Here is a 15,327-nt window from a genome sequence, read left to right as displayed (position 1 = left end):
AAAGGTTCCAGCCTGGCAATGTGGTGGTCACCTGTCATGCTGGTGACCAGAAGGTTGAAGTAGGAAGGATAATGAGTTCAAAACCATCCTAGGCATGTCCTTGTCTCTAAGTGAAATAATAAAGATGTTTAGGCACTAGGTATGAAGCCACAGCCCTTGTGCTTCAGATCAGTGTTCAGAGACAAGGATATTAAGACAATGCAGCTCTAGTGAGGCTGTGAGCTGAATACCTATGTTTATTCATTTATCCTTCTTTTTTTAAATGTGTGCACTACTTCACTCAACCTTAATTTTTAATACACTTTCTTTTTTTCAACAATGTATGTGTATGATATGCACCCGTGTTGCATGTGTTACATGCGTGTAGGAGCCCATGTATGTGGGAGCATGTCTGTATGGAGACCCTCTATGTTGCCATCCTCTTCTGCTTGTCTACCTTATTCACTGAGGTAGAGCCTTTCAGTCAGATCCACAGTTCAGCGATGTAGCTAGGCCTGCTATCCAGCTTGCTCTGAGGATCCTGTGTTTTTCTGTAGTCTGGAATTACAGATATGCTGCCATGCCCGCGCAGCATTTACTGCTGTCTGGGAATCGTATTTTCAAGGCAAGAGACTTAACCATGGAGACATCTCTCCAGCCCAGCCTCAGCGTGGTGTTGTGTGTGTGTGTCTGTGTGTGTGTGTTTAGGTCAAGGTCCAATCTTTTCCTTCCATCATGTGATTGTGTGGGTCCTGCAGATGAAACTGAGGGCAACAGTTATGGTGGAAATGGCCTATATCCACTGGGACATCTCATTAGCCCTTGCCCCTGTTCTTGCATGGATGGGAAGGCTATGCAGTAATGTGTGACTGCCTCACTGTCTCAGGGTTCGGATGACTCCCCACTCTCAACCCGTGTCCCAGAATACAAACCTTCCATGAGGATCTCAATTACTTCATTCACGTTAAAGCTCAGCTCATCCACATCTTGGCCTATGTATTGGTACAGTGCCCGGCACCTTGGGCCATGTGTCCGTGGTTGGGGCTTAGGCCGGCCCACTCCAGGCACAGGTCTCTGCCCTATGCTTCGCTTCCTTTGCATGCTGTAGGGGGAACAGCATGGGTCTCAACACAGCCCTAGATACTCCCCTAGCCCACGACTACCTCCTAGGGCTGTGCCCGCCATCTTTCCCCACCTACCCTGCCACACCCTGGTCAGGCACATTAAGGAATTCTGTATTGTGCTCCGAAGGTGGCCGTGCTCGAGGACGTCTGCTGGCTGCTAGGGTTGAGGATGGAGGGCCCCGTGGAGGCCTCTGGGAACTCCTGCCAGATGTGATCTCCAGGGGTAGGGACCTTACCTGGGAAGAGGGTGGTACCCCATTTCGATTCAGGCCTATGGTGGAAGCAAAGGTAGAGATATGTGTCATGAGTGGCTGTGAACATTTAAGGAGTTATCTCTAAGTTCTAAGCTTGACAGAAGATGCAGCCACTCTCAACCCAGTGTGGTCAGAAATGTGTCTAAGGACCAGGAGTGGTGATGCTTGCCTTTGGTCCCAGCACTTGGGGAGTCAGTGGCAGGTGGATCTCTGTAAGTTCTAGGCCAGCCAGGACCACATAGAGAAACCCTGTCTCCAAAACAAAAACATGGTGATGCACTTAATTCCAGTACTTGGGGAGGTAGAAGCAGATGGATCTCTTTAAGTGTCAGTACTACATACTGAGATCCTATTGAGTGCATGCGCGCGCGCACACACACACACACACACACACACACACACACACACACACACACACACAAAACACCAAAACTAAAAGAAAAGGACAGAATCTGAATGAGGGACTCTGGAGGTAGGAGGATGTAGAATGAGTGGCTTTAAAAATTATGAGCCAGGCCAGTTGTGGTGGCACACGCCTTTTATCCCAGCACAGAGGCAGGTGGATTTCTGAGTTTGAGGCCAGCCTGGTCTACAGAGTGAGTTCCAGGACAGCTAGGGCTACACAGAGAAAACCTGTCTTGGAAAAAAAGTTATGTATTATTGTATGTGTGTATGAAGTATGTGTGGGCTACATTGTACAGCACACACATGAGGGTCAGAGACCAACTCTATGGAGTTGGTTCCCTCTTTCCACATTTTCTTGGGTTCTGAGGACCATATTTAGGCCTCCAAGCTATATGCATCAAGAGCCTTTACTTGATGAGGAATTTGAAGGTTTCTTTCTTTCTCTTCTTTTTCTTCCTCCTCTTCCTTCTTCTCTTCCTCTTTCTCTCTCTCCCTATTCCCTTCCACCTCTCATTCCACCTTTGATTCAGGGTTTCACTATGTAGCCCTGCTGGCCTGGCACTGGCTATGTAGACCAAGCTGGCCTTGAACTTTCAAAGATCAACCTGCCTCTGCCTCCTGTGTCCTGGAATTAAGTGTTCACTACACCCAGCTCAGATGTGTGTGTGTGTATGTGTGTGTTTGAGACAGGGTGTCATGTAGCCCTGTTGCATCACATTCCCTGTGCAGTTGACACACCTAAATTTATATGGCTTTCTGCATGCTGAGCAAGCACTCTATGACTGGGCTAAAAGTGGTGCGGAAATTTAGATAGCAAATCCAAGCAGAGGTTTGGAGGCAAGAATAAATTTGATGAGTTGACTAAATAAAACATAATTTATGGGCTAGGGAGAGGTCAGTGACTAGCTAGGGTAGGTTCTTTTTTTTTTTAAAGATTTATTTATTTTATTTATACTAGTACACTACAGCTGTCTTCAGACACACCAGAGGAGGGCATCAGATCCCATTAGAGATGGTTGTGAGCTACCATGTGGTTGCTGGGATTTGAACTCAGGACCTCTTAACCACTGAGCCATTTCTCCAGCCCTAGGGTAGGTTCTTAAAGGTATTCCCAATTTTGTTTATCCCACATCTTGTAGTACGTAGGAGAGCTATGGTGAGGTGAGATACTACTCTTGTTAGCTTCTTAAGTTTACAGCAGGCAAAGGAAGTCACTAAGAGTTATATCTCCTTACCTCTGGGGGGCCCGGGGGCTGCACGAGTGGGAGCCTGCGCTGACCTTCGAGGTCTACCCTGGGCTAATCCCTTCCGTGTAGGCTCTGAAAGAAGAATAAATCAGAGATAGGTTTGAATTGTGGCTAGGCCACATTAGGTCCTTGGCCCAGGGCCTCCAACACTCCTCCACATTGGTTCAGCTTGAGACCACGCCCCTGCACACGCTCATCGGTTCTTCCACGTTAGTTGCAGGTGGGGATTTCACGCTTATTTTTTATTTTCACCCACTCCAGGACACGTACCACCATCTATTGACAGCTTAGTGTTGCTTCTATGGCCATGCCTCTCCACGTTTCTCTCCTTCTTATTGGCAATTTGTCTAAGGTGAGATGTCTTCCTCTATACCTTGACCCTAGAAGCCCCGACCTCTCTAAACTAGCCAAGCTAGCTGGCTCCGCCCTCACAAAGTTGATTGGTCTTCAGTGACCCGCCCCCACGATACCCAGTTCTGGTTCCTGCTGACTTACTGGTGCTCTTTGGCAATCCGTCCCCAATGCTGATAGTGAGAGCTCGACCCCCAGCCTTGAGCACAGCCAAGTCACCTGTCCCGCGAGAGAAGGTGACATTTCGGGTACTACCTCCACCCCAGCCTTCTTTCTTCACCCGGAACTGTAGTCTAGGGAAGAGAAAGGAATTTGGGAGCGCCAGTTGGGGTCCCACTTCCACACCCCACTGGTGCCCGGGACCCGCCCTAGGTAGGGGGCACCGCTCATAGGCCGGGCAGAGGGTGGTGCTCGAGCTGGCTATGGATTGAGGGGCGTACAGGTCGCTGAAGGTGAGGGGAAGAGGCCTTCGCGCTGCCTCTTCAAAACGCTTGCACAGAAGGCTGACAAACTCGGTTTTGAAGATACTTTCTAAGAAGCTGTCGGCAGCTTCTTCTTGAAGGATGAAGAAGTCATCCTGTCGGGTGCTGGGGAAAAGGGAAGAGTGCATTAAGTGAGGGTGCAGGAAGACATGATGTGTAGAGCCCAATCTATGAGGATCAAGTTGGGGGAAGGGAGGAGGAGGAGCCTGGGAAGGTGGTAATTGAGAATGACCAGAGGTCAGATAGGAAGAGGGACAGAAATTGTCTCCACACAAAGATCATGAAAATAGGGCTGGACCCAAAAGGCGAAATGCCTTTGCACAGACCTCCACTCATGTGCTGTGATGTGTGCCCCTCCCCCCAAATAAAAATGTAATTAAATAGTTTGTTGAAGAGCATGAAAGCAGAGGCAAGGGAAGGTGGCAGGTAGCAGCAAGACAGCTATAGGTATAATAGCACCTAAAATTACCATGGTAACAAGCAAGGAAGCAGCGCAGAAATACCGACAGGTGGATTACTACACGGCAGGTGGCTACTTGGCCTTACCTGAGGGACACCCCTCGGAGGGCCTGGATCTCCAATTTCTTCTTCAGGACTTCACGCACCAGACCCTTCTCTGGTCCCCTTTTCACCTTCTCTCTCCCGATCACATACACACACTTTGGGGTCAGGATCAAGTCCCGTTTGATAGGCTGCAGGAAGGCAAAGCCAGAAGCTGATGGGTGGTCCCCAGGGGATGGGCAGCCTGGCACCAGAGGATCAACTCTAGATGAGGGTGGAGCTTTCAGGGCAAGCAACTTGAGAAATCTCTTTGTGTGTGAGTTGCTAAGTCATGTAAGAAATAGAATAAAAGTGAGGTTACATTGTTTAGAAAATGTGTGTCAGGGCTAGTGGACAGGTAGAAGAGAAAAGAAACACCTAATAAATGTGGTTTGCCACTATGTGTGTGTGTGTGTGTGTGTGTGTGTGTGTGTGTGTGTGTGTGTGTGGTGGAATGCTGTCTTCTGGGTATGACATGGCTGTTGCCCTCTGCAGGCAAATTTACCCTCAAGAGACTTGTACAAGATTGGGCCTACTAACTTTTGATTGCAGGTGAGGGATTCGTGTGGCCCTGTCCTTCCTTGAAGATCTATAGGCAGTTAATGGTTTGTGAGGGAGAATGAGAATGGGAATACTTTCTCCAGTGGTCTAGCCAGTGCTTCTGTAAGTAGCCAATCTCTGATCCACGTTCCTGGAAATAACCCAAAATAAACTTATTGTGCCACTGAACTGTACTTTGATGGAATCATTCCTTTGGTCTATCATTAGTGCACTATTTGGAGTAAAGAGACATTTGTTAGTCTCTCTAGGAAAAGTTCATAAAACTGTATGTATGTGTATACATTCACGCTGGGAATGAAATCCTTGCATGCTGAGCATGAGAGGCCAAACCTACTCCATCTTGGGATCAGCCTCCATCTTAAAAGGAAAAAAAAAAGGGGGAGGGGGTGGCGAGATGGCTCAGCGGGTAAGAGCACTGACTGCTCTTTCAAAGGTCCTGAGTTTGAATCCCAGCAACCACATGGTGGCTCATAACCACCTGTAATGAGATCTGGCACCCTCTTCTGGTGTGTTTGAAGACAGCAACAGTGTACTTATCTATAATAATAAATAAATCTTAAAAAAAAAGAAAAAAAGAAAAAAAACCCTGAGAATTTGAACTACAGCTGAACCCAAGCTACACCCAAGTACCAGGAAGGACTCCTTGGCTTGTCCTTGGCCCATACCCTAGATTTACTCCCTAGCTACTTCCTAGCAACAGTTCATCAAAGATTAGTCTGATTGTTTCAGATGTAGTTTCAGACTGGTTGTGACTATATATGGTCTTGCTTTAGATCACCCGCCTGCTGGCTTATAGTCATTCTATTAGATGCTTGCCAGGCTAGACAATTCCATTGCTCCCATTCCCTATACTTGCTCCCATTTCCTATACTTGTCCTGCTGAGGGTTCGGGGCTGCTCCACCTTCCTATCCTGCTGTGTCAGGGTTGAGCTGGAGGAGAGCCCAAGCCTGAGCTTGTAATAAAGAGACCCTAATCTGATTGCATTAGAAACGGCTTCCTGGTGGTTTTGGGGGTTCACAATGCTTCCTGGAAGAACAAGCGCACACTGAGCCACATCCCTCAGCTCAGCTTTTGTAAAGGTTGGACTGAGGCCAGGCGGTGGTGGCATACACTTTTAATCTCAGTACCTGGGAGGCAGAGGCAGGTGGATTTCTGTGAGCTCAAGGCCAACCTAGCCTATAGAGCGAGTTCCAGAATAGCTAGGCCTACACAGTGAAACCCTATCTTGGGGGAAGAAAGTATTGATGGCTTGAGTGATTGAATACACATCACAGAGGCAGATAAGAGCATATTGCCTAGACAGTCTTTTTGTGGTGGCACATACTTGTAATCTCAGAGCTTGGGAAGTTAGGGCAGGAGGATTGTTCGTTTTAGGCCAGCCTTGGCTCAAAGGGATGAAAAAAAGAGAAGTCATGTTCACAAGTAAGGGGCTTATGTGTATATGAACCACATGAATCTATGAGTTGTATAGGGAGGTGGGGTATGATGGTTAGTTATGTTTTATTTTTACAGTTATTTAGTGTGTCTCTGTGTATGTGTAGACATGTACATGACATGGCATGGAGGTCAGAGGACAACCTGTGGGAGTCGGTTCTCTCCCTCTACCAACTGGGTTCTAGGGATTGAACTCAGGTCTTCAGGGTTGTCAGCAAGCACCTTTACCTGTTGTGCCATCTTGCCATCTCATCTCATATATACATCTATACACCTGCATGTCTATAAGGGATTTTCTATTTCAATTATGTTAATTGGTCATGATTATTAATCTGGTCATGATTTTTGGAACAGTTAGGCATGCACTTGTGATCAAGGCTCCCTTGACCTGGTGAGAGTGTTTATATAGACAGGGGTTTCAGAGTCAAGTGAAGGTACAATGGACATGCGCGTCTAAGCCAGGTGAGGGAAATGGTCCTGTGGGATAGGCTTCTGGGTCAAGTGAATATGTCATAGTAGACATATCTGGTAACATGAAGGTGTATCTGGTGGATAGATGTGTCTAGGTTACACAAGGACAGGCTTGAAAGACAACTCTATTACCAGCTGTGGGAGTGTGGATGGGTGTGACAGTGTGACATGAGATGTTTCCTCTTCCCCCCTGCCCCAGGGTTTCAGATAGCTCAGACTGACCTGGAACTCACTATATAGTAGAAGATGGCCATGAAATCCTGATCCCCTCTACCCTCCCCCAAGAGCTGGGATTGTAGAATAGCTACCATGCCTGGTTTATGTAGTACCGGGGATGGAACACGGGGTGCATGCTAAGCAAGCACTCTGCCAATTGTGCTACAGCCTCACGAGGTCATGTTTGATGGAGCGGAAGTTTTATTTGTGGACAGATGTGTCTGGGTTTGGTGGAGGCATGTCTGTGAGAAAAGATGTCTGGAGGCTAGGTGAACATATACCTGTGGACAGGTACATCTGGATCCCATGGGTGGTATGCTTCTGGTGTGGTTACACAGCAGAGGCACAACCTCAGATAGGAACACCCACTCAGGTCTCACCTTGAAGCGGCGGTCATACTTGGTGACTGAGTCGGGAAAGTCCACTCGTTCCCTTTTGGCCAGGAACTGGCGCAGCTCAGGCCGCTCCTCTAGCCCCAGATAGTCCCCAACGAAGTTCCGGTTGATGCTGTTTCGCCTTCGTTCCTTCTTGTTCAGTAAGATGTTAGAAGCTGAGAAGACATGTGTGTAGTTAAAAGTCATGGCCTCTCCTTAATCCTCTTGCCCCAAGACTGAGCCTCCGAATGAAGGCCCCTCACCTTCTTCCCGCATCTCTTCATACTTTCGGACTGCTACATGGCGCCGCCAGGCTTTCTGGATAGTGCGGGCGAAGCCGTCAAACTTCCTCTCTCGCATCTCTTCCAGGAGGAAAAGCTGGACAGGAGGGAGGGGTAGTGGGTCCTGGCATCTCCCAAGTCCCTGACTTCCCATAGACTCTCCTGGATAGCCTCACACTTGCTATGCAGTTGAGGATAACCTTGATCCTCCTGCCCCTACCTAAGTGCTTGGATGATAGGCATGCATCATTACATCTGGTTTATAGGCTGCTAAAAGGAACCCAGGGCTTTGTGTATACTAGGCAAGCACTCTATCAAATGAGCAACATTCTCAGCATCCAAAATAGTGTTTGTTTTCTCTTCATGACTACACCCAGAAGTCCTTCCCACTTAGGGGCTCATGCCCATCTGCATTAAATTAGAACAGGAGTGGTGTGCTGGAGATATGACTCAGCAGTTAGGAGTACCTTCGGTTCTTGTAGAAGACAGTTCCCAGTACTGTCAGGCAGCCTACAACCACCTGTAATTCCAGCTGCATGGGATCCAACACTCTCATTTGGCTTTGGTGGGCACCCTCTCACCCATAGCAAACTCACAATGTACACATAAATTAATTAAATCAGAACTGTGGGTTTGTCTTGTTAGCTTCAAATACAAGTTCAACTGCTTGTTTGCTCACTCGTTTGCTCTCTCTCTCTCTCTCTCTCTCTCTCTCTCTCTCTCTCTCTCTCTCTCTCTCTCTCTCTCTCTCTCCTCTGTGTGTGTGTGTGTGTGTGTGTGTGTGTTTCTGGGATGAACTCGTGGCAACTAGAGGACAACTTTCTGGAGTCAGTTCTTACTTTGCACTGTGTGGTACCAGGGATCAAATTCAGATGTCAAGATTGGCAAGAGCCTTTATCCTCTGAGATGGCTCAACAGCCTCCCCATTCTGATAAAAACTGACCACTAACTTCTCTTGTGTTAATTAATAGTTCTCACTTAGTAAATTTTCTCCAAATTCAAGCCTGCACACTAAAAATTTTGTCACAATTAAAATTTTTGAGACAGGGTCTCTCACTAAACTGGTCTGGAACGCACGATCCTAATGCCTCAGTCTCCTGAGTGATGGCATACAATGATGAGCTACTATACCCAACCTCAAATTTTAATTTTTCTTATATAGCTTTACCAGATGTACCTCAGCTGGCAGGGTGTTTGCCTAGTACTCACAAAGTCTGGGTTCCACCCCCAGAACTACCTTACCAAAACCAAAACCAAAACCTGTGGCTGTGATGCCCCAGGTATGAGGTGTTAATAGGAGGAACCAAAGTTTAAAGATGTGCAATGAGGTGGAGGCAGCCTGGGTTTCATAAGGAAAGAAGGCCTTGGCCTGGCTTGTTTTATGTTATGTATTTTTTTCTACTGTGGGTCAATTTTTGGAGGGTTAATTTCTTGTGGAAATTTTGCCTGCAATAATTAGGAAGTTGGGATTCTCTTTCCCATCCTCTCATTCTTTCTCCTTCCCCCATTTGTCCCTTCCTGTGTCCTGTCTTACATGTTACAACTAAATTTTCCTAGGCACAGTTTTAAACATTTGCATCCTTTGTTCTTTGATAAGCCTTTACTTCTCCCACCTCCTTCCCTTCCTCTGTGCCTCAGCCTCTCCTTTCCTTCCCAAGGTCTCACTTTGTAGCATAGTATGGTCTGGAACTCACAGGGATTCTCCTACTTCAGCTTCCTACTGCTTGTATTGTAGGTACAATTTCTTTTTTTTTATTGGATATTTTATTTATTTACATTTTAAATGTTATCCCCCTTCTCTGTTTTCCCCTCCACAAACCCCAAGCCCATCCCCCTACACTGGGTCATTGAGCCTTCACAGGATCAAGGGCTTCTCTTCCCATTGATGCCCAACAAGGCCATGCTCTGCTATATATGCAGCTGGAGCCATGGGTCCCTCCATGTGTCTTTGGTTGGTGGCTTAGTCCCTGGGAGCTCTGGGGGGTCTGGTTGGTTGATATTGTTAGGTATCAATTTCTAATAGTAATACTTTGAACTTTTTTTTTCTTTTTATGGTACTGGGGAATGGAGAGCAGGGAGTTTTAGGTTAGACAATGGCTCCATCATTGAACAATAATCTCATTCCCTCACTGGGAGATTCTAGGCAGGTGCTCGTCCATGAACTCACCCTCTCAGTCCCCTACTAGCAGATTCTAGGTGGGGATTCTAACTTTTGAGACATTCAGACCTCTCTCTCTTTTTCTCCCTCTCTCTAATATATAAATATATATCTATAGAATATATCTAATATATACGTGTATATCTGTATATATATTGGGAGGGGGAGAAGCAGAATTGGGAAGAGGAGCAGAAGGAATGAACAAAAGAATAAAGAAGGACAAGGGGAAAGGAATCTCTGCATAAATGGGGGCTCTTTAGTCTACCTAAGGGGCACCACCACACTATACCTTGTATTCGTCTCCGAGAACTGGCCAAAAACAGGGCCTTTTCAGAGTACATACTTAATGTCTCAGACACTATGCAGGTGACTTCCTGTTTTGTCTAATCCTCATTCTAGTCCTAGAGGGTGGCTCTTACTTTGCCCCATTTCCATATGGGGAAACTGAGGCTTGGAGAGGTGACGAAGTCTGATCAAGTGTGACCACGACACATGGTGGTGTCATGAGGTAACCAAAGTCTTCCCTCCACCCCGTCAGGGTCTCGCTATGTACCTGTACTCTAGCTTTGAACTTACGGCCTCCTGCCTCAGCCTCTGGCAGGCTGGGATTACAGGTGTTGTATCCTAGCATACCAGCACATGCACTCTGTCTGTCTCTGTCTCTCTCTGGTGCAGAGGATGGAACCTAGGGCCTCAAACATGCTAGGCAAATGCTCCGTCACTGAGTTGTATCTCCAACATCAACCTCAACTCTCCCTTCCCCCTATCCCCGTCATCTTCTCTCTTCATTTTCTTATATTTTTTATATTTTTTTACCCTTTAAAAATATGTGTGTACATCAGTGTGTTTGTCTGTGTGTGTCTGTGAGTGTCTCTTTGTGTAAATGTGTTTGTGTGAATGTGTGTGTATGTGTGAGTGTGTGAGAGACAGAGACAAAGAGACAGAGAAACAGAGACAGTATGGTGCAGGAGTCCCACAGTGTGTATGTGTAGGTCAGAGGAGAACAAGTTTGTAGAGTTGGTTCTCTACATCCACCTTTTTTTTTTTTGAGACAGGGTTTCTCTGTGTAGCCCTGGCTATCCTGGAACTCACTCTGTAGACCAGGATGGCCTCAAACTCAGAAATCCACCTGTCTCTGCCTCCCAAGTGCTGGGATTAAAGGTGTATGCCACAACTGGCCGGCTTACATCCACCTTTATGTGAGTTCTTGAGATCAATCTGCAGAACTCAGTTTGCTGGGTTTGTTTGTTATGCAATTTTACCCACTAGTCCCCATCCCTCTCTCTCTCATACACACACTCACCGACTCAGGATTCTTAACAAAGACCTTGGTACTCCCCATCTGGTACTGGTCTGGCTCCATGTTGACAGCACGAAGCAGGTGCTGGACACCCTGGCGTTCATCTCCACGCCACCGTGGCCATGTCTCAGGGGTCAGAATGGCATACCTAGAGGTAGAGGTCATGACAGAGGGTGTGGGGACATTTGGAGCAGACTTGCTGGTTGGCCATTTCAATAGGAGAGGCAGTCAAAGCAGGAGAGATAAGTGCATTACCTTTGCAGGAACTTGGAGAACTGCCGACGGTAGGCGAATCCTGCCCTTCGAACTCGGATGTTTTCCCTCAGGCCCAGGTATTCCACCTGGTGCTTCACTCTGTGGGAGTGAGGTTTCCTGAGATCCAGAAAGTGGGAGATGCCCAGGGAAAACTAGGGGCATGAGGCCCGGATTTGTGCTGGGGGTATCTCATGGGTCTGTCTATCTATCTATCTATCTATCTATCTATCTATCTATCTATCTATCTATCTATCTATCTATCTGTCTATCTGTCTATCTATCATTTATTTATGATTCTATCATCATATACCTATGTATTATCTATCTATTTATCTATCAATCATCTAATCTATCTAATTTGTCATCTATCTACATATTGCCTATCTAATTACTGTCTACATAATCTGTCTGTCTATCTGTCTATGGCTAGTGTCTCTCTCTGAAGCCTAAGTTTCCCTTGAATCTATGATCCTCCAGCCTCTACCTCCCAAGGCTGAGAACAAACATGAAAGCCACCATGCCTAGTTTGGGAGTGGTTTAGATGGTGAGTTTTGAGTCCCAAGGAGTTTCTCAGCTCAGTCTGGGACCAAATCTTGGACTGAGACCTGAGAGGAGGGTTCTGGGCTCACCCTGGAGGTTAGCTCAAGGATTAGTTCTGGAGTTTAGGTTTGAGAAATTGTGTTTTGATTATTTCACAGTAAGTCTGGGTTTACGTGGGGATTGGCTCTGTGTATGGGGTGCCTCTGTCAGTTCAATGTAAGCTCTGGGGCCACAGATGTCTTATACTTTTAAGTTATATGTTTATGTGTATGCACATGCATGTCACTGCATGCATGTCATGGTTGCAATACAATTTGCAGGTTTCAGCTCTTGCCTGCCACTGTGTGGAGCCCAGCAATTGAACTCAGATCATTAGGTTAGGCACCTTTAAATGCAGGAGTATTTCTCTGACCCCCTACAGGATTCTAAGGTGAACTTCGAGTCCAGTCTGGAGTGGTCTTAAAGTTGGTGCTTTGTCTGTGAATCAGATGTAAGTGGCTGGTCCATCAGGTTCCTAGATCTTGTGGGAGATGTAAAGGGGATGGTCAGTTCACCTGCTTTCCTCCCAGTCCCGGGGCCGCTTGGTCTCGTTAGGTTTGATGCAGCGGATGTAGTGGGGCGTGCACTTCTTCAGCGTGGACACCAGGTCATTGGCTTGTTTCTGAGGCAGAGGGAAAATCAGGAGTGAGGAAGGCTTGAGGATGGCTCTACTGGCTCTAATGGCTCTCCCCATTCAAGAGACATTCATTAAAGAGGGGATAGGGGAAGCTGACTGGGCAAACCTCCGGTGTGCATAATTCCCTCAGCTCTCATCATGAGGGCTGATACTGTGCATCTACTCAACTCTTTTTTGTTTGTTTGTTTGTTTTGAGATAGGATTTCTCTGTATTACAGTCCTGGCTGTTCTGGAACTTACTTTGTAGATAGGACTGGCCTTGAACTGACAAAGATCCACCTTCTTCTGCCTCCCAAGTGCTGGGATTAAAGGTGATCTACCCATCTCTTAAATCCCAAACTTGGAGTTCTAGTGTCTGTCACATTTACCACATAGCTTAACACATAATAGGTACTTAGGAAATGTTTGATGACTGAGTAATAGAAAAACCACAACAACTTAGTTAAGATGCTTAGACTTCCATCTGTCTTCAAGGGGACAGTGACTTTGTAAATAAGAAAGGTGTGTGTTTGTGTGTGTGTGTGAGAGAGAGAGAGAGAGAAAGAGAGAGAGAGAGAGAGAGGGAGAGAGAGACAGACAGACAGAGAGAGATAGAGAGACAGAGAGAGAAAGAGAGAAAGAGAGAAAGAGACAGAGAAGGAGATATGAGAGAGAGATATGAGATGGTCAGGCTTGGGTTCTTGGGTTATGCATTTTAGTCTTCTAGGCAAAAGTTGTGGAGCCAAGTGGGAAGACTAGGGAAGTGACATGAAACATTCAGGTTTAAATTCTGTTTGTGATCCGTGTCAGTGGGTGCCTGTTTCTGATCATTAACTTCTTCATCTGCCAAGTGGGACTGAGCTAATTCCTTGTATGTATGAGAATCAGCTATCATCACAAAGTCCTCAACAAGCAACTATGAATGTGACCTTCGGTTGGGACCCTTTGTTCCCTGCAGCATTATTCACCCTCAACAGAAGGTGGACACAACCCAGCACACTGAATGAAAAATCAATGTAACACAGTATACCCACACAGTAGGATATTATTCGGCCTTCAGAAGGAAGGATAAGCTTATAACAAGCTCCAACATGGACAGACTCTGAGGACATTTTGTGACTGACATTAGCCAGATATGTTCTGGGTGATGCCACTGAAAAGAGGTCCTTAAGGTCACCAGATCTACATGGACAGAATCTATGTCCATATGATGGGAATCAGGAGCCGTGGAGTTAGTTTTGAATAGGGACATATTCTGAATTTGAAAAGATGGTAAAGTTAGGAGATGGCTGGTGGGGATGGCTGCACAACACTGTGAACACAGCCCATGTGTCACTGAACTGCACATTTAACATGAGTAAGACAGCCTGTTCTATAATATGTGTAGGATTTTCACTTTTAAAAATAAGTGATCTGGGGCTGGTGAGATGACTTAACGGTTAAGAGCACTGATTGTTCTTCTGAAGGTCCTGAGTTCAAATCTCAGCAACCACATGGTGGCTCACAACTACCCGTAATGATATCTGGCGCCCTCTTCTGGTGTGTCTGAAGTCAGCTACAGTGTACTTATGTATAATAATAAATAAATCTTTGGGCCTGAGCAAGCAGAGTTGACTGAAGCAGGTGGGGCCAACCAGAGTGAGCAGAGGTCCTACAAATTCAATTCCCAACAACCACATGAAGGCTCACAACCATCTGTACAGCTACAGTGTACTCACATAAATAAATAAATAAATAAATAAATAAATAAATAAATAAATAAATAAATCTTTAAAAAAAATAAGTGGTCTGGAAAGTGTAGCCCAATAATAATGTGCATATCCAGCATGCACAAGACCTTGGGCTCCATCTGAAAGTACAGGAAGGAAGGATGGATGGAAGAGAAGATGGAAAGCAGGGGGAAAGGAAGTAAGACAGGGTAGGGAGGGAAAGGAGAGGTGAAAGAACGAGAAGAGGAAGGGAGAGGGGAACAGAGGGGGAAAAGGAAAAGGGGAGGGAAGAGAGAAAATGAGAGAAGGGAAAGGAAGAAGAGATGTAAGAAAGAAGAGAATGGAAATGAAGGAAGGAAGGAGAGGAGCGATAAAAAGACAGGGAGGGAAAAGAGGAGAGAAGAAAGAAAAGGAAGGAAAATCAGATGGACCAAACTTAGGCTCATGTTCCCAAACCAAGAGCCGAAGGAAGACCTGCTAGGCCAAAGGGTGCCATAGACAACGAGAACCCAAGGGATATGGAACAGACAGACACTGGAACATGGAGAAAAAGAGTCTGGACAGGTACAACTTGCTTCTCCTGTCCCCTTCCTGCCTCTAGGCCCACCTTGATCTTGGAGCCAGCAGTACTGGGGCGGCCCTTCTTGTCTATATCCAGCTTCTCAGGAAAGAGCATTCGTAGGAAGGACCTAGGAGAGAGGGATGGATCAGAATGAAGACAGCCCTTTGGGCATCCTTCCTCAGCCCTCAGAGTTGTAGGGGCTGCCTTAGTGCTAAGATGCAAAGTAGGTTCCCTCGAAATGTAGGTAGGGGCTGCGAGGATGGCATTGTATTTTTAGTCTCTTGATTTATCTGCACATTTTAGTTTTACTCCATGATAATAGCAATTCACACAGTACAGTGTTAAACTAAACAGAAACATGTGTAAACTGTGTGTGTAGGGTACACACTTATTATTCCAGCACTCAGGGTGCGGAGGTAGGATAATTA

General features: G+C 46.3%; 1 protein-coding gene across 1 annotated transcript in view; it reads right to left on the bottom strand.

The window, feature by feature from the left end:
* The window catches only part of Myo1f (myosin IF), a 49,831-nt gene that overhangs the window by 1,783 nt on the left and 32,721 nt on the right, over nt 1–15,327 (bottom strand). The window contains 14 exon segments of the mRNA XM_031349991.1: nt 912–1,081; nt 1,179–1,259; nt 1,261–1,358; nt 1,361–1,374; nt 2,998–3,081; nt 3,505–3,653; nt 3,801–3,947; nt 4,389–4,534; nt 7,446–7,615; nt 7,703–7,817; nt 11,182–11,326; nt 11,434–11,532; nt 12,528–12,634; nt 14,945–15,026. Of these exon segments, the coding sequence (XP_031205851.1) occupies nt 912–1,081; nt 1,179–1,259; nt 1,261–1,358; nt 1,361–1,374; nt 2,998–3,081; nt 3,505–3,653; nt 3,801–3,947; nt 4,389–4,534; nt 7,446–7,615; nt 7,703–7,817; nt 11,182–11,326; nt 11,434–11,532; nt 12,528–12,634; nt 14,945–15,026 (1,607 nt within the window).

Source organism: Mastomys coucha, unplaced genomic scaffold (assembly GCF_008632895.1).
Source record: "Mastomys coucha isolate ucsf_1 unplaced genomic scaffold, UCSF_Mcou_1 pScaffold4, whole genome shotgun sequence".
Taxonomy (NCBI): domain Eukaryota; kingdom Metazoa; phylum Chordata; class Mammalia; order Rodentia; family Muridae; genus Mastomys; species Mastomys coucha.
This window is presented reverse-complemented; position numbering and strand designations above follow the sequence as displayed.